At 40.6% G+C, this 26034-nt stretch overlaps 1 protein-coding gene and 1 long non-coding RNA gene across 10 annotated transcripts in view; one reads left to right on the top strand and one right to left on the bottom strand.

The window, feature by feature from the left end:
* ATP11B (ATPase phospholipid transporting 11B (putative)) overlaps positions 1 to 6255 on the bottom strand; it is a 64841-nt gene extending 58586 nt beyond the window's left edge. For 4 of the 9 annotated variants that reach the window (XR_007903553.1, XM_051781484.1, XM_051781483.1 and 1 more), the window contains exon 1: positions 6019 to 6255. Coding sequence is in view for 8 of the 9 variants with exons in the window: in XM_051781484.1 (XP_051637444.1) it covers positions 6019 to 6045 (27 nt within the window). In the remaining variant the exon portion in view is untranslated. The remainder of the gene's footprint in view (positions 1 to 6018) is intronic. The other 5 variants (XM_051781486.1, XM_051781487.1, XM_051781481.1 and 2 more) reach the window with 3 other exon arrangements.
* On the top strand, positions 203 to 19633 carry LOC127468411 (uncharacterized). Its single transcript, XR_007903560.1, has 3 exons — positions 203 to 5719; positions 16060 to 16190; positions 18437 to 19633. It is a non-coding gene; the product is annotated as an uncharacterized LOC127468411 (long non-coding RNA).
* Positions 19634 to 26034: the final 6401 nt, after the last annotated feature.

Below are 26034 nucleotides of genomic sequence, written 5' to 3'. Positions count from 1 at the left end.
GTTTAAACCATTTGAAACTTCTTCCCCTGGTAAAGTATTTCAGGATGAAAACAGCCAGCTTGCCTTTTGTCTACATCATTATCTCTCCTTCCCATTTACAGTAAAGTTTTCCTTTCCCATGCTTATTTTTGCTCAAAGTAAACAAGGAAAAAAATCCTCTTAAGTCACTGCATGTGGGAGGCCAAGGAATTGCAGGGGTTTGTTTTTCAAATCACAGTGTAGCTGTCAGTCCCACTTTCTATCTTTTCTATCATGGCCCGTACTATTGCTAAGTGGTTTTTTCAACAGCAGCTGAAAAGAGGTTTGTAAAAAAAAAAGAAAGGTTAAAAAAAAGTCTAGCTGCAAATATGTCACCTGTGTTTTGCTGAAAGATATGACCTTGCATTTACAGAGGCACTTTGTCAGATCTGTCTTGCTGCAGTTCTCATCTGCTGGCTTAACAAACAGATTTTGTGCTAGAAATTAGAGGATTTTTTGGAGAGGTATAATGTAGATACCTTTTGCCTGGTGAAATAGTTTAAAAACGAGTTGTAACTACTGAGGGCATTAAAGTACAATAAAGAGACCACCAATGAAAGGCACCAGTCATGAGGCTTTCAATGAAATTTAAATGCTTTATTATAGTTTTCTTTTATAACTCCTATCTCTCCATCCTGAGGAAAGCAAATGTCAGTTTTAATGAAGTCAGTCAATCCATTTAAAACTAGAAAAACAAATACCAGTGATATTCAAAACACATGTTGAATGTTATTAAATTTAGCACATATTTACTTGCCTTAGATTATGAATTTTACTTTCTGGTGAGAGGTCATAAGCAATCTCTTAACACTAAGAAGAGGCATTCACCCTGAACCACCTCCCCAAATACTACCTGCTGACTAGAACACAAAAAGTTTTTGCTCTTTGTCAACAAAATAATATTTTTCTCCCCTAGTCACATAAAACATAAATAGATGGTAGTTAGTGAGGGAAGAGGACCTGTTAGTGCAGGAATATCATACACTCAATTAAACAGTCATATTATTGAGTGACAAGTGGAAATTTGGCACAACAAAAAATCTGCTGCTTAGAAAAAAGAAATCCAAGTCTCACAGCAAAGCAGCACATCGGACAACGCTGATCTTCCTACTTTTAAAACAGTCTTTGAAAGACACAGTGTCATGACTGCTTTGATTAAGTTTGGGTAGGCAATTTTTAAATTTAGGGTTTAATTTTTTACGAGGTAAGACTTAAAAAATCCCACACAGGACAGAGTGGATGTCTCCACTGGGAACAGACAGTTGGCTGAAGGCAGGGCCGGGTTCTGCACGCTTTGGAACACACTGTGCTGAGAATGTATTAGCCTTCAGCAGTCGCAGAATACAGAAAGAAAATAAGGGTAGAAGACCCAAACACAATGGGAGGACTCATCCAGCAGATCAAAGAATATCTCTAGCAGAAAAAAAAACAGGCCACATTTTCTCCTGACATGAGGGGAGTCACCAACCCCCAGCTCTCAAGCTACTCTACCAAGGCAATGCCACCTCTGGCCTGTTCTAACACGCACCTCACTGATCCTGCAGTGACAATTCAGAAGGTATTAGCTGGGCACTCTGAACCATGGGAACTCTTCTGAGAAAATATGCATTTATTTTTATAGTATACAATAACAAACACCCACTTAATTTTAGTCAAAAAGGCTAAGAGGTTTCAATGACAAATAAGAGGGGGAAAACGATACTCCAGAAAAGCAAGGTGATTTCAGAAGCTAGATTCTCAGTCATTAGATTAGTTTAAACTACTTTCAGCATTCAAAAAATACAGGGAATTACTCTTTTTTTTGGGGGGGGGGGTTAACTGTATTGATTCAATTCATTGAACAAAATGATTAAGTGAAAATAATAAACACATGCCAGGGCAAACAATGAGATCAAATGCTGTCCACCTTGCTCACAATGCCAATAACTGCAAGTTATCTCAAAATACCATCTGTTCTCTCAGAACATCTTAACAGATACCAACATCTGGAAGCAAAAGGGACATGACAGAGATTACCAAAACAAAACAGTCAAAAACATTCTCTACGATCACCCCTCAGTGCAGGCTATGTAGAACTTTTGGACCAGATGAACTCTAAACTTTCCTCCCAGTCTGAGCCTTCCTATAACCATGAAATAAAATTTAGTCTGGTAATTAGGTTTTCTGCTTAATCTATATTTTTTATTTTTGACTTACAGCTAAATAGTAAAGCTGCATTTGCCCGTATACCTCACGTAAAAGTTGCTGTCAGTGCACAGCAGCACTGAGGTTCTTAAATTGTAAAGATCCTCTGTCAAATACAGCTCAACTTTGCTTGTCTTGAACTTGTCATTTATAGAAGAGGGACCAGGCAGGCAGCTCTTAGGTTTTCTCCATGCAATATCTTTTGTACATCATTGAGATGACAGATAACAGATCAAAAGGCTCGAACTCCTCATAATAGCAACTAGAAGGATAAACCAGAGACCCTTCTTCACATGACAGGACTAATAGTTCAAAATCACACAGCTAAAATCACACATACAAAAGTATTCTACAACATTTTTTGGATACCACCTCACCAGACAACTGAAGGTATCATTATTTTCTGTCAATACCACTGCAACAGCTCCTACACTCCATGTGCACCACCAGGACCCCAGCACAGTCCAAACACTGTCACAAACCCACAGAACTAGAAGTGGAACAGAAAGTCACCGAGGTTTACAAATGACATGCTGTACTCTCGTTTTGTGTTGGTGCTGCACAAACTCGACCGGGGGAGCCACAACCCCCCTCTGCCATACACAGATCAGCTATGTCATCTAACCCAGCACAGCTGGAAGTGCAAATAAAATGTACTATGCTATTCCTGAATATTAGTGATGCTTCCTATCAACTGTTGTTTATCCAGTTGCTTTTTTCAAGCAGAGTTGGCTGTGCCTGTGGCTTTATGCAACCCTCAGCAAATCCACATGCCCCCTGCCTTTCTGAGATCTCAAGGTAACAGAGTTGGAACTCAAGCATCTTTCCTGTGCAAAGCTTGTCTTTGAAGTACCTCAGGGTATTTTACTCAAAGCCATGAATTGTAACTCTACTTTTCTCTACATTTTGCATTACTAAAACTTAAGTACATCCAACTATTAACTAGATAATTATATCTTTTTAATATTAACTAGAAAGTTAATGAATTACTATACAGTCTATTTAAATGGGACAGCAACAGATGAAGAAAAACTGATAAACTGTCTCTGTAGAGTGGTGTGAATTCTTCCTACACAAAAAAACAGACTGAGGGCCAAGATACCAAACAACCTGACAATTCATGTCACATAAGCACTGAAGACTGAGCAAGAGAATTACTGTCATTCAATTCCTGATATACAACAAATCACTGAAAAAAATATGTAACACCTCAGTTAGAAAACTGTTAAGGATTTGTAAGACCATTACAAAGATGAAGGAAATCTTACATTCTCAGCATGTCTCCCCTTCTCAGAGGACTGGGCACCCCTTTCTGTACGTCTACAGGCATGCATAGATCTTCACAGACTAAAGCACAGCAAAATCACTTAATATATCACTTAAAAATCACCACTTAAAAAACTTAGCTGAAATAATCTGAACTCCATACCAGGTCTTCTCATTACTTTAAGATCACCTGTTTAATTTTCCATGTCCCTTTTACAACTCTTGAAAATGTGAGTTCTCAAGACCATATACACTCAGGACACTTAGTATATTAAATACTGTTCTCCTAGACAAATAAGAAGTTGCAAAACAACTCACTGGTTTCATACAGAGAGTACTTAATAACTACCTAAAAGCACCTGCAGCAAAGCATCAGTCCCTCCCCCTTCCCCTAATCTCTTACTACTTTTTGAGCGTTTCTGCACACCAACGTTTTTCTTTTGTATTACTACAACATCCCACTTACATCACTCCCACATATTTGCCTGGTTCAACCCTCCTGTATGGATGAGAACACTTTTTTTAAAGCCCATTGCCACATCAAGCACAGGTACAAATGCATGCTCTAAAGGTATCCAAGCCCACACATTCTTCTCTTCTATCAGACACAAACTTTGGCACCCTTTGAGTCAGATATTTCTGTCACCCCACTCTTCTCACTCACTCTGGTTATTTTGTCAGCATTTTTCCTCATGTTCTTGGCCCTCTGACATTTTTTCAGAACCTAAACATCACAGCCTCGAGAAGAACCAAATGCATGGTGGGCTCTATGTTAAACCAACCATTACACAGAGGGATGAATTGTCTGAGTGTCCTTAGGAACTAAAATGCAGGCCATTTTTAGGCCATTTTTCATCCTTATGAGCTATGAAACAACCAAGCCATTAACATCAGTGACATCTACAAAAAACACAAAACGTATCACTGCAGTAATTTTTTTTCCCCTTAGTACCATATTTAAATGTCTGTTCAAGACACTTGACCTTTTATTATCCTGTTTTTCTACTACACTAATCCTTCCCTGTCAAAACTAGTGCAAGCTTTAAACAGTCATTTTCCCATCAGTCTCCTTTAGAAGCACAAAAACCTCCTAGTGCCAGGTTTATTGCTCATCTTATTACAAGAGGCTTTTACTTTCAATTATGGGTAAACAGATTTCTGGAAAGCTGGTCAGTGTACTCCCTGGGAGAAAAGCAACCACGTTTGATACATGAATTGCTAGCACTGATACAGTTCTAATCTAAACTCTACAGAAGACTGCATAACGCTGCTTTGAAAACCACAAACACAAATCTCAAGCCACCTTCAAGTGGAAAAAATGACAGCTATGTTACACCAAGCAAGCTTTCTTCTAAAAACCGTGTGTATGACTGTAACAGAAGAGTACAGTCAGAGCTCAAACAGAGCAATTAATTTCCAGGTCAGTAACTCTTGGTATTGGACCAAACTAGTGAGCACTGTCAAGCTGGCACTCAGACCATCACCACAAGCTCTGTGCTTCAGACACAGAACTGGGAAAATCTATGGGCCATGGGAAATGAGGTCAGGGAAGAAACAGGGAAAAAACGAAAACACAAAAATTTTTATCCTTTTTTTTTTTGTAAAAAGCGATGCAAGAACTTAAACAGATCATTAGTGGGACAGAAGCTTTAACCATTAAAATCTAAAACCCTAACTAATGTAAGCTCTCGTACTAACCTGGGCAACATCTGCGATGCAAGGCAATGGCAGTGAGTGGAAAAAGTTATTTTACAAATATATTACTTCGAAAGAATTTCTCTTTTAGAGAAAACGCAAGAGGAACAATGCTGGACGTGGCAGGAAACCGGCCAACACTTCAAATGAAAATAGTCAAACTCGATGTATTTCCCTGCTAAAGCAGCACAGCCTCGGCCGCCTGGTTTCCTTTGCTCGCTCTAACACTGCACAGCAAGTAGTGCCTGTGGGGGGGGACAGGCACCCTCACCGCTGCCTTTTCCAAGTGCTTTCCGTCGCCAAACGCATTTCACGGACGTTTTCTTTCCATTTCTCGTCACTTCCAGAGCCTCTGCACGCACAGAGCGGCTGCAAAGCTCTCAGGGACCGGGAAATAAACGAGATGAAAGCACGTCGGGTTAAAGAGCCTTGAAAAGATTTCGCAACGGGAAGGAGGAAGAAGCTGCGAAATCTCTGAAGTGCCGGCCCAGGAAATAAAGGCACCGTCATTCCTCTGGGAAGTTTTGGGGAGCCCTTCCCAACGAGAGGGGCACAGGTAAGGGGAACGCGCTGTCCCCTGTGACAAGGGGGGGATCGAGAAAAGGAAACCGAAAAAAAAAAATCAAAAAACAAACAAACACCGCAAAACCTCCTATAAAAATAAAAATACAAAAGTAATGTTTTTAAAAACGACAATAACGATGCAAGTGCAGTGCAGCCCTTGCGGGGGGAAAGACTCCCCTCCCTCCCGCAGCCCGGCCCTGCTCTCCCGCTGCTCCCCGACCCCGCGGCCCGCGGCCGAGCTGGGGCTCCGCCGGGCCGGGGAGTGCGGGGGGCTCGGGGGGAGGCACCTACCAGCTGCTGCCGGACCCAGCGCAGCATCCCCGGCGAAGCGGGTCGCGGCCCCCGCGGCGGGGCTCCCTCGGCACTGCCGCGCCCTCCGCTGTCGCCGCCGCCTCAGGCGAGCCGCCCGCCGCGGCTGCTCCCCATGGCGCGGGGCCGAGTCAGGAGCGGCACAGCCCCGCCGGAGCGGCCCCGAGGAGCCGCCGCTGCCACCGCCCCGCCGCCGCCGCCATCTCAGCGCGGCCGCTCAGAGCCGGCGGTCCCGGCGCTGCGGCCGCCCCGGGAAGTGACGTCTCGGGGCCGGGGAGGCGGGGAGAGGGGCCGGGGCGAGGAGTGGCACGGAGGGTGGAGGGGGGCAGTGGTGGTCCGGCCCGGGCCTGGGCTGCGGGTGGTCTCCATCGCTTCACTGCCCCGAGGTGCCGCTTCTGGGTTGCAAGGGCTGTGCGTGTGCCCGAGTGACCCGAGTTCCAGCAGCCTCCTGCAGGGATTTGGGCGAAATCCCACCTCCCTGTCAGGGCTCGGTGCCCTCAGGCAGAGCCTCAGCGCCTGAGACTCCCCTTTTCTACCGAAGTGAAGCTGCTTCGCAACTTGATTGTTTTATCTCTTTACTTTCTTGTAAAAAATGCAAAGCGTGCACGTGTTGGAATAAAGAGGCTAAATAGCCGCTGGTTTGAAGTTAAACACAAGTGCACAGTGTCTGGGTATCCCAAGGCAAGGAACAGGTGCTGGGAGGATCTGGTGCCCTGCTCTCTCCCTGCTGCTGGCAGAATTGTCACGAACTGCTGCTTGGTTAAAATTGGGTGTTGAAACGTGTTGTCGGGCAGTGATTTCTTTGAAATCTTCCACTGGAAGAGATCTTCCCAGCTGGATGTGTTCGTGTGTCACCTGCTCCAGGTGATTCTGCCTTGGCCAGGGGGGTTGGATTAGATGATCACAATTCTGTCATTCTGTGATTTTGCTCTGAAAACAGCTGCTGCTTGAGAAAACAAAACTCTGTTCAGCACCAAACACTTGCAACACACCGATACTAGTCTGCAGCTTTTGGGCCTGTGTGACTAAGAGCCAAAGGAGATTATTTTAAGCAGTAAAGACCTGAGCGTTTGTGACCAAATGTAGTTCTCAGTGAAGCCCATGACAACTTTGACACTGACTTAAAGAGAAGTGGTTTTCTGTGTGAAGAGCACTGTTCCTGTCGTTCCCATTTGTTCCCAGGGAATTATGATATACAGCAACGAGTCATAATCGTATCTGCCATAGTGTTTAGTGTTCAGTTAAAAATTTAGAACATAATTCAGGATTAAAATAGATGATATAATGTCTGAACAACTAAATCTTGTGGTGAATGCTGATGGTTTAAGCATCTGCATTTAATTAGAAAAATAACATTAAAACAGAGGGGAATAAAACTATTTTTATCAGGCACTTTGGAAAGCTAATGTTAACAAAACTCTGTATCAAATGCTAGGCATTATTTCAAAACATTTAAATACATCAAAGCTGAGCTTCAAACAGCTTGCACTACCCTATTCATCTAATGTGAAGTCGAAAATAACAGTGATTTCATAGCTATGGCACGTTGCCTGGAGAGTGGCCTTAAGCCAGAAGCTTAACTGATACACTCAATATTCATGCTCCTTCTTTATCATCAGATGTAGAACAGGGTCCTGACCACTACACTAAAATTTGTATGCCTTTTGTCTGAAGTGCAAGTATATTTGTCTGTCCCTCTCAAATTCAAATTCGAGTTGCACTTTCTGCAAGGCTCTGTTTCCATGGCTTGCAGTTGTGTTACATAAAGCTGTTCTGTGCTTTCTGTTCCACATTGCTGTAATGATACTGTTTCACCAGACAAAACTTGGAAGCAATTTGCAAGTGATTTGAACCCTGCAGTTGGTGTTTTTACCTTTAAGAAGTATGTATCTTAGTGAATGAAAGTATATTGATAGGATGATATTATTTTGCTGCATGCAAGAAATTTGCAGCAGCAAATTTCCACCAGAATAACATCCTTTCCAAGCATCCTGCCCAGTAGAACCTTGCACCTTTTAAATTGTCCAAAAGCTCACACTAGACATTTATGAAGTTTCATCTCACCCTTGAGAGACAAATAGTTTTCAGAGGAGAAAATTGAAGCAGAGCATTCAAGCCAGATATTGATTAGACAGTAACACTCCAGCACTTCTCAAATCAAAGGTCAACTGTATTAAGAATTAAGATTCTCACATCAGAGATCCCACTTTAAAATACTGCCCTGAAGTCTCAGCTGCATTCACACAGCTGGCTTATACAGAAAAAAAAAGCAACTGCTGAAGAAAAAGTCACCTTCTGATACGAAGATTAGGTTTAACCCATCACTAAGGCTCTCTTGATGAGACTCCAATCTTCCCAGTTAAGTATCTATGTTTGTTTAGCAAGATCAGGATATAAATGTTGTCTGATACAAAAATGTGTACACAAACATAAAAACACACACTTAAATGTTAGGTTCAGCAAGCTTTTAATTAGATGTGCATGAGTAATTCTTATGTAATGAATGGTGCTACTTTTGGGTTTGTAAAATTAAGCACTGGTAACCACAGAATCATTGCCTGAACATGCAACCGCCAAATTGACATTGGGGTGCTGATGTCACTCCCTGAGCTTGTTCCTGTGCAAGACATTCGTGCATTTCCATTATTCTTGAACGGTGTTTTGGGGCTATTCTTCAGCAGGAGCTGGTGAAGTGCTGTCGTGCTGTGTGACCACATTTAGTACAAGATGAGATGAGATGGAAGTGCAGCACTGATGCCAGAGGGTGAGCTGCCCCCAGCATTTCTGCCTTTGGAACTCTGAAGTGCTTGGTAGCTGAACCCTTTCACCTGTCACATCCCTCAGTGAACCAGCCCCATCCCAGGTTCCCAGGGTACTGCTGCAGTGCAAACGGGGCACCTGATATCAAAGGGATGGTGTGCTCTGGTGCTCTGACATTGGGGCAGCCCAGGTCTTGTGCTGCAGCTGAAAAACACCTCTGTCCTTTGGGGCCAAACAGAAAAACAGCAAAGCCTAAGAGGTGTGGAGCAGGGATGGAGGTTTGTGTAGCAAAGAGCAGCAATACTCCTTACAGTACACTGTCTTCCTGATGGAGAATTCATCTCAGTCATTATTTTGGTTTTAATTAAATGTAATTTCTTTAAATGAGTATTTTAATCTACTCATTATTTACTTACATAACTATGGTGCTAATTAAAATTGTGTACTATAAAAATGCCTGTTTTCTTTCTAATCCATAGAGACAAAAAGCTGCCTGAGAGACACAGGGTTTCTTCAAGGCATCTTTCCACAAGCATTCATTTACTGGCTGAAGCATTATATATAGATAATAAGTGGCTGATTTTCAGTCACAAGGCCCTTCATCTAAAGACACATGGGAATTCTTACCTAGAGCAACCAGTCTTCAGGGAAAAAGTAAAAGCATTAGAAAATGAACTGAACTTTTTAAAGGAAAACCTTGTGTGCAGTTTGTCACTCCTTTTTTTTGTGCCCTGCAAGAAATAGGATCAGATTAAATTGCAGGATGCACAAGGTGACATTTCCAAGACACTTACTGGATCTCCACAATAATACATTATTTTGTTATTTCTTCTTACCCTTTCTCTCAGTTGCTAAAACCTGGATCCCGATGTAAAACCTCACCTTTCCATTACTGTTTTTTTCTTCTCACTTGAGAGCTTTGTTTGCAGTGTAGAGCTTCAACTTCCACCCAACACATTCAGCCCAATAGAGCTGGATCCCGGAGAGCCAGGTGAGGGGCTCCATGTGGCACACAGAAGGTCAAACCTGTCAGTCCCCTTCACACACACACAAGACTTTGCACTGCACCACACTGCATGAAAAGATGCTCTACACTTACCTCATCTCCTGGTACTGTGGAATAGCCTGGCCTGCTAAATGCAAGTCAAGATCAGTGCAACCCAGTTTGCAAGGCCCCAGGATAACAGCAAGCTGTGGAAAATGTAATAGTTCATCTTCCCTTTCAGCCCCACTGTTAACTTTTTAATTATGTGTTGCCTGTAGGCCACAATGTTTGGCTTGTGGCTTTCTCTAGAACTGTTTTGTTTTCTTTTTCCCCAGGGAAACTGTTCATGATTAGACGAAAGAGGAAATCTTGAAAAGCCATCCCTTATCTTCATAAAGCTGAGCATGACCAGGATGAAGAATAAAACCCTGTTTGCTCATACCCTTTTTTTCCTTTCTTCTGTTTTTTTTAAGGGAAGAGATGAATTCTTGAATCCACAGCTCATAAAGTTTGGAATGTCTCCAATGGTCCTGTCTTGATGAAAAGTGCAAAACAAAAGTTTAGTGAGGAAATGCGTTAAGATAATCAGTTAATTGCTATTATATCCTGGACATTGACATAGTTTTTCTATGTTTTAAACTTGGATATCCTTATAAAATGTGATTTTTTCCCCAGACGTTATTTAATGATTTATAAAAATACACTTTTCCAACTAATTCATTCTTATCCTCATCCTGTTATAACAATTTCCTTTTCTAAGTTATAAGCCCAAGTGATTATTGACATTCACACATCCCTTCATGGTTAACCTTAGAAAAAGTACCAGACAGAAAAGGATGCAAATCAATGTCGGGATTTCTTAACAAACACTCATAATATATGGGATCTATGGGGATTTTTTTTTTCCTGCTTTCACCTCATTTAAGACCATGGAGTGGATAAAGAAAGATTCAATCCTGGAGAACTAGCATCTAGGTCCCTTGACACTGGTCTCCTAGGACACTACCATGACAACTGTAATACAAACAGTTACATACCTGGATATGTTCCTTTGGAATGGAGTTTGAGAACTCTGTGGGAAAGGAACACAGGAATTCTGTTCATGGCTGTACACTTTCTCTTGGCTTAATAAGCTTATTCCGAAATAGTGTAACATCTACAATATGGAATATTCTCCAGGTAGTGGGAGGTAGGATTTCAAGCACCCTCATGTAGAACCTCAGTATCCCATATCTTGGAGGACAAACTGCTGAATTGGATAGAGGGCTTCTGAGAGAGCCTTCTGGTTCAGACTTTACAAGTCAGATAAATCTCTGTGGGATTTAGTTATGAAGTAAGCTTGTCATAAATAACATAACGTAACATATTTTTTATCTTTCCAGGCTTCAGCTTTTTAGTATTTGAGCTAGCTCATATACAGCCAGCTGACATGTCCCTATACTGCACTCCAGTTATGAGGTAGATATTCCTGGAGGTGTTCCTTGCTGTGCTGCTGGCTGGGTTGTAGCCAGCTTGAATGCTGAAAACCTAACCTGGGTGCAGATGATCTTACCTCTCCGAGCAGCAACCAGCTGTGATTACATGAGCATCTTTTCAAGGCTCCTCCCTCACTAGTAAAGGTAAAAGAATTTAGGAGAGCCTTAATGCAGCACTCCTAAATTGGGAAGCAAATAGTCCCCACCCTTTTAGTATGTGCATCAGTATTAACTGCTGGGTATTACCCAATATCAGTGAGTTTGCCCCTTTTTCAATAGTTTGGGAGATTGAACTGGTGGACATGGCTTTGGCCTGTCTGGGTTACACAAATGCCTCGAGAAACAAGGCAGAGACAGTTTTGAGGGGCAAGACAGACATTTTGGAGAGGTGAAGAAAATTTCAGTGCCTCATCTAAAACTGATACAGCCACCTTGGGCTGTAAAGGACAAAGTAGAAAATCTTTGCCAATGTTGGCCATGAGCACAGGTTTCAGATGTGTCAGCGGGAAGGAGAAGGTCTTACCGATCAAGACAAAATCATTAGCTTGCACTTACTCAACACTGGTGAGGCTGTTCATTAGTATAGCTGTAAAAGCAATTTTTGCTAACAGAGATGCATTTTATACAGCAAAAGGGTTAAGCAAAAGCATTTACCAAACAGAATAAGCTGGCAAAAACACTTCTTTCTTTCCAACACAATGTTTAGAGTAAAGTTTTGGCACTTCAGAAATTGTAAATTAATCACATCTCTGGCTGGTATTTATGATGAGACCTATCTTTCCACCTGCTTTTCTTTAACCACCATCCTTCCTACCTAAACCACGTGTTAACATGTGGGTTTATAACCCACTCCTTATATCCAGGCAAATCTCCTGTGTAGGTGTGTCCACCAGCAATGCTGTGCTGGCTCCAAGCAGTTCCTGACAACAGGACAAGTTGTGTATCATATAGGCAGAGTATATGTAAAGTCTAATGAGAAATCATGGTACCACTGATTCCACAACAGCTTCCCATTTCACTTCTGGCTAAGCTTCAAGAAAAGTCATGTAGGCTCAGGGTTTTGAAAACCTGTCTGTAATTATAGAGTCGAACTTCATTATAGAATGAATAAAACCATAGGAAGTGTTTAGCACTTAAACTCAAGCTTTATAAATCTGAAGCTGGATACTCAAAATCTGAGAATGTATGTGTATATATTTATTATTTTTTAAAAATCCCTGTGTGGCCTACTATTCTAGAAGTAGGGTGCGATCATCTACCATGCAGGGATGTCTGTGGTCTCTGCAGACAAAAAAAAAGTAGCTGTGAACATGACAGATGATGTTCCTGCAGCCATATGAGACAAACAAACATATGGCTGCTCTGTCTGAAGTTCCTACAATGCTTTATGCCTTCAAAGTGTAGCAAAACATTGCCTGATTAACATAACTGAAGCATTTTACAAATGATTCGTAATTATTTTTGCAAATGTAAATGATGATGCTGACGTGAAGTTTTTTGCTGTGCATGATGAATACTGAGTTCTCATTTTACTGAGTACTGTAATCAAATTTAGAACAAACGTTATATAAGTGCATAAGCAATCCTAATCCTAATCCCTTTTCTGCTGTCTCACTTTCTCCATCTAGGCCTGCTGCAGCTGTAAATCTATAAATCTCCCATATTTTGTGATTTCCTCACATATTTTTATTTTTTGTTTCCCAATCTCCTGTCTTGTTCTGAAAGCATATATTTTTAGTTGGTAATGGTTCTAATGGAATGAGAAGCCTTCTACCAGCTTCCTGTACTGTATATTTGATCACAGCAAAGGTCCTTTACTGATGCTATTGCTGTAAGATGTTCAGCCTCACCCTGCTGAAGCACCTATTGGAAGAAACCTAGAGGTCTTTAAATATTTTTTACTCTGTCCTTAGTTGAATGTCTATTGTTTTCACATTTTTATTAATATCAGTAGAAGTTGGCTGAGGGTATGTCAGCAATGCATAATTCAAAGTAGCCAGAAGATATCAAAGACAGCTATTAACAAACCAGTTGGTAATAAATCAGTTCTAGCTTTGGAACACTAAATTCCCTGTGGGCAACCTAACCCTGTTTCTGATTTTACTCTAGGATTTGTGCCACTGGTATAATATGAAATTGTTTCACAGGCTCCATGAAAAATGGCCAGGAGGGACAGTATCCAGTGCAGATTTAAATGCTAGGCTCAGAAAAACAAGGGAGGGAGTGCTAGTGATTTTGTTTTGTGATACATTTCCAGGAGATGTTTTGGAATTTACTGGCTTAACCAATTCATCAAAAACTTTTTAAGGTAATCCCCATATCAATTAAAAAATCTTATGACAATTATAATTTTTTTTTCTAAATCACTTTTATTGAACTGTATCTTTTACTTGGAATATTTCTAAGGGTGCACATTAGCAAAAGATAACTATTACAGCTGAGTGGTTCATAGCATATAATTTATCCAGTTAATTTAATTTCTTTGTATTTGTCTACAAATTGCTTATAATTTTATGTAATTAATTCTTTATGTGAACCTAATTGCTAAAATAGCTGTGAGATCGTCCAGCTGAAATAAATAGCAGGCTTTTCGTTGAATTGAGTGGGAACAATGCTAGGCCACTGGAGGTTTATCCCTCCTCTGTAGATCTTACTGAAGTTATTCTTGGGAAGTACTGAAAGAATGAGCTATTTCACATTTGACATATTATTCCTTCTACCTCTTGCTTGCTAAAAGAGAAATCATTCTTAAGCAGAGAAAATGCACATTTATAAATTGGTGAATGAGACCTACAAATATTCTCTAATTTTAGGGTTTTTTTATTACCATACTTCCCATGAATTTATTTGTTAAAATATATATCTAGACAAAACCCAACACAATCACTGTAAATGTATTTACAAATTGAAATTTTTATTTATGGTAATTTTTGTGTGTGTGTTATCCACACGGATTACCTAAGTGTTGCCTTGCATAACTAACCTTTAGTGACACAATTGGCAATATTATCTGGTCAGAGGCTAAAAGAACACATGCAGTCCAAACCTTAGTGCCTGTCAATGGAAATAAGATCTCAGGTGTCTGTCTTCTTTTCCAGTTACATTGATCAGTTTAATTACTGCTATTGCATTCTGCACAACTCATGCTTCTTTCACAACCAGGGATATAAGCATCACAATGATAATGGTAGTGACATGATTGCTTGTATTAATTATATGAAGACTTCAAATCTAATATGAGATTATAGTTAATAGTAAAGTTTCTTGACTGATGAATTTACTAGCCACTGGATAATTTACAGGTTCCTTGGCAGGTACTGCCATACCTGCTAAAATGTAAGAGAACAGCTCAGCATATAGTATTTATGTTATTTGATGACGAGCCATTGCAAGCAAAAAACAGCATTTCATGTTTTTAAAGTTAATATATTTCCTTCTGTTTTGCTTATCCCCAGTTTTGCTTCTTCTACAAAAAAAAAATATTCAAATACTTCAGTATCACTGACATCAGTTGTGAGTTAAGCAACTGTTTTCTAGAAAATAAAAGGGGCAGCAGTTTTCCAGCTCCACACTGCTCCACACACTCCAAGGCCTGCTGCACCAGCCAATCCTGGTCATCCAGCTGCTCCTAAAAATCAATTACAAATGCTCAGTATTCCCCAAAGCATTACATTCTTCTGAACTTCTAACCTAGATCTGCTTCACCAGAAGGTAAATTTTTTTGCTTCTTACCCTGGCCCAAATATGAGGAACAATACTGAGCAGTACCTTTGTACTATCTGAAAATAGTCCTTCTTTAACCTGCAGAACACCCAGTTTCCTTAAGTTTTTCTGATGAAATCCATGGTTATTTTTGTTGCTCTCATCTGGACTTTATCCAGTTGGCCACCTCCTTTCTGAATTGACAAGTACCAAACAGAGCTGGTACTTTAACTGAGGCCTTATCTGTGCTGCACGCAGTGGAAAAATAATTTCATTTATCTCACATGTATTTGTATAACCCATAACAAGATATGGTGTGTTTTTCCCCTATAGCTATTACACTGTTGACTCCTGGCAAATGCTTTTTTTTCTGGCAGGCCAAATCAGTCACTTTATATCTAATGTTCAAGCAATTATTCTTAAGTAATTCCTATTTTTTCATTGACCGTTTTTTTTAGCACCGCCCAAGCTATTTATCTATTTTACCAAGATTGTTTTGAATTTGGCTTCTCTCCTTCAAAGTTCCTCCCAGGTTGTTATCATCTGCGAATATAATAACACAGTATTCCCTAATCCAAATACTTAATAAAAATGCTGATCAGTATTGGACCCAGAACAGATTCCCATGAGAAGCAGTCTTCAATTTGCACAATGAAAATGGATTTCACCAGCACTAGCTCTCATTATTAACATGGATTTGAGTTATCCTTAGAAAATAGATAGTTTCCAGTGCACCTGACTTGCATGGCTGCCCTGGAGCCCTTCTGGAGCCAAACAGGATTCTGGGTTAGTCAAAGAATTCATTACAGAGCCCACAGATGGCACAAACAATTGTTATCAAACCGCATTAGCCCTTTGGAGAAATGCCACCCGCAAGTACCCGAAAGTGATATGGGTAAAGTGCATGGTCCAACTTGTACATTTTTAATGATATTCTGCAAGGTAAATGTATGCAGTGCCAGCTGAGTTTGCCCTTCTGCATATTGCCAAAAAGATACTGCAGGTGACCCAGAAAGTACAGCAGTGAACAGCTGAGGTTAGAGCGTCTACATCATTGCAGCGCTTCCTTATGTTCCTTTTTCACTCCTCATTTTATTGCAGTTCCAGCTCTGGTGTTGGGCTGATGGTGTCCTCAGGACTACAGATCTTGTCTATAAAACCACTGTGAAAGCCACCCCAAAGAGATGTGTTCCTGTCTATCTGTCTGCCTGTCTGTTATAGTGGTCAAACTAGTAAGTATTTCTCATCAAGTTTTGAGAAAAAGACCAGAAAAATTGAAGCACTCATGGATATGTTCAAAATTTATCAACACCAACCCAGACAGGATTTACTTATTCTTAATATATTTTTCTTTCTCAAACTTCCTCAACTTCCTATTTGAACATGTGTGTCTTGGAGCTGAATAAGGAACTGGGGATTTGCCTGTGTGAAGGCACACATAAATTAAAGGAAACAAGCACCTTCTTTTGAAGAAAAGGCAGTTACTCAGAGAAATATCTGTAAAGAAAGAGTATTAACTCTTTTATTTCAGATTTGAGGATCTGATTTTCATTCTGAGATTGAAGCACAGTACTAACAGTATAATTTAGATATCAGATTTACCTGTTCCCTTCTGCTGCCAGCCTGTATTTGGTTTCAGCGTTCTGATGTTGACTATTAACCTATTTAAATATTCATCAACAGCCTTCTGCCAAGGTGGATTAATTCACCATCTCGGGATGCTGTCAAGCTGTCAATTTGTCAGATATTTTTCAGTTGCCAGTGCCCTTTATAGTGACAATGATGGCACACATACAGCCGACAAACAGTTTTTCTGTTGGTATCTCCTGCTATAGAAAAGCTCTCCAGTATTTGAGTGGGTAAGGATTTCTGTCATGGCAGGTCTGAAAAATAGTCTTTTAACCAGAAAGCAAGAAGTGTGTATGGAAAGGAGCTGATGTACCATCTTGTTTGATTTATGGCAGTGAGGGCCTGTAACACCAATATGAAAGTTGCCTCTGAAGCTAAAGAAACACTGTCAGTTTTTATACCCACTGTATTTTTCATCCAAAACCATGAATAAAAGACATTTATATTAATCATGGAAGGATTCTGGCTGTCCCTTCAATGATGGCCAGAATTAAGCCCTTGTCAGTCTTTGATAGTATAAAGAATCATTAATTTATTTACTGAATCACTAATCATTAATTAAAATGTAATATTTATTTAATATAACATTGTTTATGTTATAATTCATACCAGTGCCTTAAGAATAGCCCAACCAGATTTCTTTTGGTTACCTCAACTTTTAGAACATCTTTCTGGGGGACACTTTAATCAGAAACATTCAAGACATATTGCTGCAGCTGATGATTAGTATATTTTTCACGATGGAAATGAATTCAGCTGCACCAAGTACACAAAGCTCCTTTTATAGCTCAAGTACTTCCAGCTTCCAAGTGAGCGTTAAAACACAAATTAAATAAAACAGTTTTCCAAAGCAAGGAAACTCTGTTGAAATGTATAGAGACAAATGTTTATTTTTGTGTTTTGGAGGCATTTAGGAGCGCTAGTCCTCCAGGAAGAAGTCTAGGTAAGTATCAGTGGAGTTACAACAGGGATGTAAACGGAATGAGGATGAGGCCCTTGGACTTTAGGTCAACATAGCACAGCAGAAAGGGATTTTCCCTCTCTGAGACGTATCTGATGTGGAGGGCGAGCAGAACGTGCCCCAATATGACAGCAGGTCAGAGCCCATGGTACTTCATTGCAGCCACAAGAACCCCAGAAAGGCACCTCCAGAAAGTGGTAACCCCAACATGGCCTTTTCAAGCTCAAACATCTCTAAATGCATCTCCAAGGACATGCACACAAAGACTTAGAAGAAACTCTGGCTTTAGCGAGAGCTTTGGCTGGATATTGAATTTTCTCCCTAATTATGCAGAGGTCCTGACTCTTGACACCCACTGACTTCCAGCAGCTTCATTCCAACTCTAGCAAGAGCACCAGTTTTCATTTAGTTAAACACCGTAGAAACTGAAAAACATTTAATCTGTGTCTAAAAAGTCTTACAGTCCAGATTAATAGCTGTGTTAAAAAAGATGAACACACAGAGATATGCATGGTTAAGCTGGGCAGATAACCTAACCCATTTGCTAAAGGCAGTTTGCATACAGTGATTGATTTCAATGTAGTCTGCAACTCTGTTGAGCAGGTGCTGTATTAGCAGATATGTCATTAAATAAATATGACACAAATGTAATTCTACACATGGGGATGCTTTCACAAGGCTTTGGACATGTTACAAATTGGTACACAGAGAGACTGTACTATATAAGATCAGATAGCTGAGGCATCAGCCTGTACTGTATACACTTCCACTCTGCTAGCAATGTAATGATGCTGCTGTGTTAAGTGTAAAAAAAGTCCCTCAAAGATCTCTATTTCCTGCAGAATAATTTATCTTTTTTTCTTTTTTTTTTTTTTTTTTTTTTTTCAGTTTTAACAAAAGTTGATCAACAGTGTTTGAATTGGAGAGAAGAAAGGAAGGAAATGATGTGTGGACAGGGAGAGTCAATCATCTGAAAGATCAGTTCCAACAGATTAATGGAAATTAGCCTCTTTCATCATCATCAGGCACCAGTGATGCTCCTGCAGGCTCTTGGCTACACAAACAAGGACTGGGCAAACCAGGAAAATTCAGGACCAAAGTTAGTGGGGTGCACATTATTTTAGCACCCAAACTGAGTTCCAGGAGAAAAGCCAGTATGGTCAAATAATGATTTGTGTTTGTTTGCATTTTTTGTTCATAATTAGTCCATAGTGCTGTGAGTTGGCTGTACCAACAGAGCATTTCCTGAGGGACAACTAGTCCCCATCCTTCCAACATTGCCATTAAAGGAAAGATGGTTGTGGTAAAAGTTAACAATACTTGACAGAATAGATTTTTAAGTCATTGGTGTTTTATTTCCCTCAGTGAGCAGATCTGCTACACAGAGGTGCTTTTCTGAGGTACTTCTCGTACACCAAGAAGTGATTCAGTTTCTCTTTAGGGTCTTCAATGGCCTGGTGAGTTGGGAGATTAGGGTTTTGTGTCTCATCACAGTGTTGTTTTCATTATATTCCCGCTGTTCATTTTTTAATGCTCTCTTCAAGAGCTGATAAGGAACTACAAAGTTACTTTTAAAGCATTTATTCTAGTTGTTGATAATGTAGCTTCACAGACCAGTCAGACCTACTATTCTAAACTTTCTCCTGTCACAGGCTAGGGAGTTTCACTCAGTATGTGCCATATGCAGATCCTACTTTTTGGTGAAAGTAGGTGTTTTTAGTCTTAAAAAAAAAAAGAATCTATTATTTACTTAATGACTTCAAACAAGAAGCAGCCCAGATTTCAGAGTCCATTATTATCAGATATCTTATTTATGTAAATATTTACAAACTACTGTCTAGTCACTGCTTCGTCTTTGTGTTACTGCACTAAAAAGATTAGGCTTTCCACAATTTTAACTGGGAGTTTTTTTATTTTCCAGTTTACTCCTCCAGCTTGGTTTGCAGACAAGTAGTGCTTTGTGGGCAGTCAGATGGCCAGAAGTGGAGTGAATGAAGTATGTACAGATCAAAACCAGAAAGAAAGAAGCACATGTGAAGGCAAAACAACATTTAAATGCTTGGTGTGGGAAAACAGTAATGTTACCTGGCACGTCCTGGCAAGAGCAGGGATTTTAAGCTGTGTGGTGCATGCTGCTGAGGGGGTTTTGCAGAGACCTCACACCACAGCAGTTCAGAGGTGAAATACTCTTTGGGATTCTGCACAGCATAGGGGGGGAGAGAGAGAGAGAGAGAGAGAGAGAGAGAGAGAGAGAGAGAGAGAGAGAGAGAGAGAAAATGAGAGAGAGAGAGAGGGAGGGAGACAAGCTTCCCAAAGTACCCAGTTGAGGTGCTGTGAGCTGGACCCTCTGGGACAAGCACAAGGTGATGGTTTTGCAGCAGGGAAAGATGGCAGGAGCTTCCCTGAGTCGCTGGTGCTCTGCTATCGTCTTACACTGGAAGAGGACTCAAAAACCTATCAGGCTCACACCTGACTGTCTTATTTATTTATTTTTTTGCTGCCCAGACCAGCTTCCCCACTGAGTTTGCTGTTAGCTGGGCCAGTATAGAGAATACAGAGCAGGCCCAGGACTGCACCTACGTCAGGCAGATCCTGCCGTTGCAGCTGCGGTGTGAGCTGGGTGAACCCTCACCCCTGCGGCTTCCTCGAGCCTCCGCACAGGAAGCACAACAAGGATGTCACACCCTAAAACCAACCCTGTCCAACAGTCTCCTGACACCAACATTAGTGCAACCTCTTCCAGGGAGGGACGACAGGTTGCTCCCACACCTCGGCAGCCCTAGGTGTACCTTGGTGGATCCGGCTTCTCCTCCTACTGCATGTGAGCTCATTAGAAACACCTTGCTGCTGGGAAGCAGCAGTTCACAGTGGAGAGGTTTTACAGGCACAACTGTGACTCTGGACCTGCCCTGTCATGTCCAGGTTGGAGTGGGGCTCACCCTCCCTGGCTCGCTCCGGTGCAACCCTGAGTTTCAAAAGGAAATGGAGAAGCAACACAATTTTTAAGGGGCAGAGAAGTAATTGAGTAATTGCCTCCACAGTTGCATGCTCAGCTTTCTACTGTTTGCACAAATGAATCACAAACAGGAAGATTGATACCACGGGAAACCTTGGGCTACCTCTCGAGGCAGAGATAATCGTTCATCTCATGCTCAGGCAGTCAGTAAACAAACAATAGCACTTTACACTTCATTTGTCAGCCTACAAGGCACGGGTTGTGTTCATGTTTTATCTCTGCACTCGTCTTACACAGTGCTGTCATGCAATTTGCACTGATTTTTTTTGAATTAGCAATAATTATAAGTAGAAACACACCACTGAGTAAATTATAGAGTCACTTGCCATCTCCCCAAGCAGCACACTGCTGCTCTCTGCTTCAGTTCTTATACTCATCTGCACCTGCTACAGGGAAAAATTCAAGATGACGCAAATTCAAAATATAATCAAAAGCAAGCTGAACTAGTCCAGAGAAAAGTGGTTAGAAATATTTGTGCTTTACCAATACTGTGCTGTGAGCTGGACTAATCAGCTTTATCTGTATTTTTCAAGCTACATTTTCAGATCCTTGCTACAAATACCTGAATGATACGGCAAGATTTTTTTCAGTTTAAAGCACAGTGCCAGTCACATGCATTTTTGTAAAAGCGTTGATGTCTGTTTGCTTGCCCCAGCAAGGTCTCAAGAGCTCTCTGGTAATTTCTAAGAACTCAGAAATGTCACAGGAGGACAAGCCACTCCCCGTGTGCAGCAGAGATCACTGCTTAGTGCCACTCAGCATCTAAGTAGAAGAGGATGACACAACATTCAGCTTTGGGGAATGCAAAACCCAAAGAGACATTGGCTCTAGTTTGCCATTCAGTGGTCCTTCTCTGAGGACCATTCTCAGGAGCACTGAGTGATTCCTGGCACCCTGAAAAGCTAATATAGATATTAATGGCATCAACCAACACCTCGGGACTGAGGTGATGAATCTCTGTTCCTGTCACATCATAGACTGTACAAATAGGGCATGATCATTTACTCTGAAGTGCCTGAAATAACTCAGGAGTCTCTTCCAGCCATTTTTGAATGCCTTTAAAATTCCAGCCATTATGCTCACAAGAAACTGCATTTGCTCAGCCTGTTCTTTTTTTCTGGTCCCTGAACATGATCTCCACTCAAATACAGTCTCAGTTTCAAAGCCTATGGAGGACATAGTTCTTCCATAAAGCATCTGTAGGCTGCACAATATCTATAAATTTCAGTATGTAGCCTGGAAGCTAAATACAGGTAATGGAAACAAGGACACTTTTATAGGCATGAGCTTATAATAATTTAAAACCTGAATACCGAATGGAACAACAGAACAACTAAAACTCTCTGATTTACATTGTCTTCTTTCAACACAGCCATAAGTAAGCACAGTCAAAAATCATAGTCAGGAAAGTATGAGACAGGAGTGAAAGGTAGTTATGATATCCTATGCCACTTGTTGGCAGCCAATATACTGGGAAAAATGTTTAATATTGTCTAAGGAAGAGCCACATGGGAATAGCAGGGATTACTCTTTACCAGCACATCTTCAGCTCAGCCTATACGAGTAGAAGTCCCGGCTATATCCACACCTTAGCAGAATTTCTGCAAGGAAGATGCTGTCTTAAAGATATCCATAAACCAGTTCTGAAAGCTGATTTCATAGAAACATTTCTCTGTTGAGGAATATTTCTATAAAAGCCTTGGTGCTGTGGAATGAGATCCACTCATTTTTTCAAATAACAGATGATCCCTAAAGTGTCTTGCTCTTCTATTACTGCACCTTAGTGTCGTGTCCAGTGCCTGTGCCTATTTATTTCCTATACTGTGATGCTCCAAAATCTGTTAGTAAGCTCTTCAAAACTGATATATGTACACATATCAACTGCATCATATTGGATCATCAGTGAGACCACAGTCCCCTCCAGTTCTACTGGAACTCAAGAAAACCAGATCCCACTAATGCTGTTACCCTGTTGTCAGCAATACAGAGGTACGAGCAGGATCAAGCCTAAGACCTTGGCTTATAAGGCTCTTTATAAAATAATCACTCTGCTAAAGGCTTCAGTGAACCCAGTCTTGTGTTACAATAGACTTTCTTACAGCCTCCCTTGCTTCTGGCCATTCCTTATTTATATCACTCAAATTACTCGGCTCATTAGTCTGCCATTCTAATAGAAGTCCAGTTGAGTTTAGTTTATTTACTGTTTGTTAACAGCCCTTTCTTTTAAAAACAACATACATTTGTCTGTGTTTGCAGAAGTCTGGAATAGAATGGAAGCAAGGGAGTAAAAAAATTCATCAGGGCTTTTAAAGACTTTAATCGTTCACATAAACAGCCAGATGACTGCAGTCATTCAAAATAAAAATAAAATCAAAACACACAGACTTCCCTAGGCAAGTGGATAGCTCTTAAAATGACTAGCCAGATAAAGGAACAAGCTAGTTAAAAGAATATTGACTGAACCATACTGCTTTTAGAAAAAACTGATAATGAGAGAGAGCACAGAATAAGATAGAAGGATCTTCCAAGTATTCTGGCTGCACTGAAACATAACAAAGCAGATTGCTTCCACTAAGGAGGCTTCAGTTCTTACTGTTCTTCTTAAAGGGGTTGTGTCACCAGGATTTATTATTAAGGTGGACATAAGCTTGCCAAGACACTCAGCTTTATGTTAAGAGGCCTCAGTGCAGACTTAAGGTACCAGTTTGGTATTGTGCATTACTTCAAGTAGATGCTCAACTTCAAGCTCTGTTGTTCCCTCTGTTGATCCTAATGAAATCATCAATTTAGATTGCCTACATTGGTATGGCAGCATGAACTGGAGCCTCTGACTTAGGGGCTCATGCCCTGCTCGACATGTGTGGTCTATCCTGTCAGAAAGACCATGTCAACACATGGGCAATTGCTTCTGATATCCTTGCAGATGGCTTCAAAGGACATATGTTAGAGAGCTGAGTCTGGGCAGTTGGATTTGAAAACTGTGGCCTAAACAAATTGTTTAAAGGAGTAAGGCCAAATTTTCCATGCTAAAATTTTTGCTGTGACTTTTCATATGGGGATCTGCAACAGGCCAAGTTTTGTTAAAAAAAACAACAACAAACCCATCTCTAGACAACTTCAGCCAGTTCCAAGAATGGAGCTGGGAAAAAAGAAAAGGCTGTTTGCCACGTGGTAAGAACTTCAGGCAGCCACTTCTTTGCAAACCTCCTGGTGCAGAGGCTTGGAAAATGGAATAGGGTTCACCAAGCCATAGATGTGCCCTTACACCAGAGGCAGCTAAAAGCAAGAATTAAGGGTTGTCGTTCTTGGCAAGTGTTTAGTTTGACACTGATGGATTGTTTCAATTAGTAAACCATGATTGTTTAACGTTGTACAGGATGTCACATGATGAGCTGATGGAAATGCCAGTTCCTACCTGATAACTCTTGTTACATCTCTTGTGTTATGCAAGATGTTGCTTTATGGATTCTTCTGTGTAGTAGTACATCCGATTGAATCACTTTACCAAAGTGCTCTTAACAAAATGACAATGCAGCTAGGTCAGGATAAACTAAAAATATCTTCTAGAACAAGCTATTGGAAAATTAATTAGTTTTGGGTCTAACCCAGTATTCACTGCACTCCATGGAAAACCATCCACTGGTAACGAAGACCAAGCCTTTGCAGGATTCTTTAGCCCTGGCCAAATTATTACATAAATGCAAATCCAGGATAGCACCAGTAAGTAAAGAACTGATGACAAAAACTAGCTCTGTCCCTAATAGCCCATTTCAGGTATTTGTTCACTAGTAATGTCAACTGAAATCAAGTTATTTAAGTTATTTTACGCTTGTGCTGTACACTGCCAGAGCCAAAACATCAGTTAAGTTTGCTGCTGTGTCCTTAGACTACTCTGCTGTGTCATGAAGGCTCCTTTCCAGCTCCAGATGAGTTAAGGACAATGTCACCATTAACTGTGAAGTTTCTTGCTACTTTGGTTCATGATCTCAATGCTACCTGAACTAGAAAGGAGATAGTATTAAAATACATGTCCAAGTAGTTCAGAAAGAGAGTGTGAATGACTTCCTAAGTTTTAATAAACTCGCAATCCTTTCATATTCTTCCTGCAATATTCTCCTTCTGTACTTGTGCTAAGCAGCCCTAGACCTCACAGCTATGGACTGCTTGCCTCCAGTTTTAAGCATTTAGATGTCAATTATGGCATTGAATTCAAGGACTGAATTATAGTGCTTTTCTTTGTTATAACTCTGCTGGGAAAGAGCCACAGTTGCTATGAACTCTGAGCCATGGCTATAAATCAGTAGTGATGTGCTGATCTCCATCTGCTCTTAAACAAACCACTCCTCAGTTACACCAGCGTGAATGAAAGGAGAACCAAAATGTAACTATCAACTACTAATGATGACTGACATGCACAAAAGTTTCTAAACTTCTAAGGTAAAAGTTTTTATAATATGAAGAATGCATAAAAATAATGCATTTGCATTCCCTGGGAACCAATATAAGTAGGAATTGGGCAGCTCAGTAGCAGGTCAGTAGCTCACAGGATGAAGAGTTACTCTAGAGTTGGTGGCATACTCTGATTTCTTCCTTTCTCTTTTCTAAGCCTCAGTACAAGGACTTTCTTTTAAGCATGTTAAAACACTTCACACTGGATATCCTTAGGAACCAAGGGAAGAGAGCAAGCTGAGCCAGGAGTGAAATGCAGACCTGAATCTGCTTAATTTCTATTCTAGGATAAAGCTCTGACTAACAAGGAGCAGTGTACCATGGGATGCAGCCTGCCTACTGAAATGGTTTTGCTGTGAATGAAAACAGTAACTACAGGGACAGAGCGAGAGTCTTGTTTACAGCACGTGGTAGTTCAGACTCACACTTGAGATGTGTGTCCAGATCCTTGTTCCATAGAAGTGTTGGACATCTCTGCATTACATGAGCAGAGGAGAGATTTAGAAAGATTCCCTCTCAATAGTCCATAGCCCATTGACTACATGCCTCTAAGTATCTCTGCGATGTAAAACAATAATTGTGATCAAAATGAGAATATTACCGCACTTAAGACGTACATAGAAGCTCCAATACTTTTTATAAGTGATGTAATTCAGATGGTGTGTTATTGAATCCATTTAGTTTTCTGTCCTTCTGTCAGCTTGAGTATTTGTGCAAATGGGACTGGTGACTGACTTCCTAATAATCAAAATGTAATTATTCCCCTACTTCATATCATAGAACTGTAACTTTTTATTTAATCAATATAAATGTTTAAGTAGTAACATCAGGGAGGAGCAGCTACAAATGAGCTGAGCTATAAGTGACCTACATCAGTGGTTGATCATGCTTCTTGATTAGTGTAAGCTTTAAAGCTCATAAGCTGTATTCTGCACTAAGGCAGACATTTAATAACAGTGATAATTAGTTAGTAGCTTGCAGTTTTCTAGTACTGAAGTCTACCTAAAAGCATAAAAAAATC

The sequence above is a fragment of the Manacus candei genome, unplaced genomic scaffold (assembly GCF_025592945.1).
Source record: "Manacus candei isolate 608988 ecotype Guabito, Panama unplaced genomic scaffold, ASM2559294v1 h1tg000015l, whole genome shotgun sequence".
Classification (NCBI taxonomy): domain Eukaryota; kingdom Metazoa; phylum Chordata; class Aves; order Passeriformes; family Pipridae; genus Manacus; species Manacus candei.
Note: the sequence above shows the minus strand (reverse complement) of the source record. Positions and strands in the feature narration are given on the sequence as shown.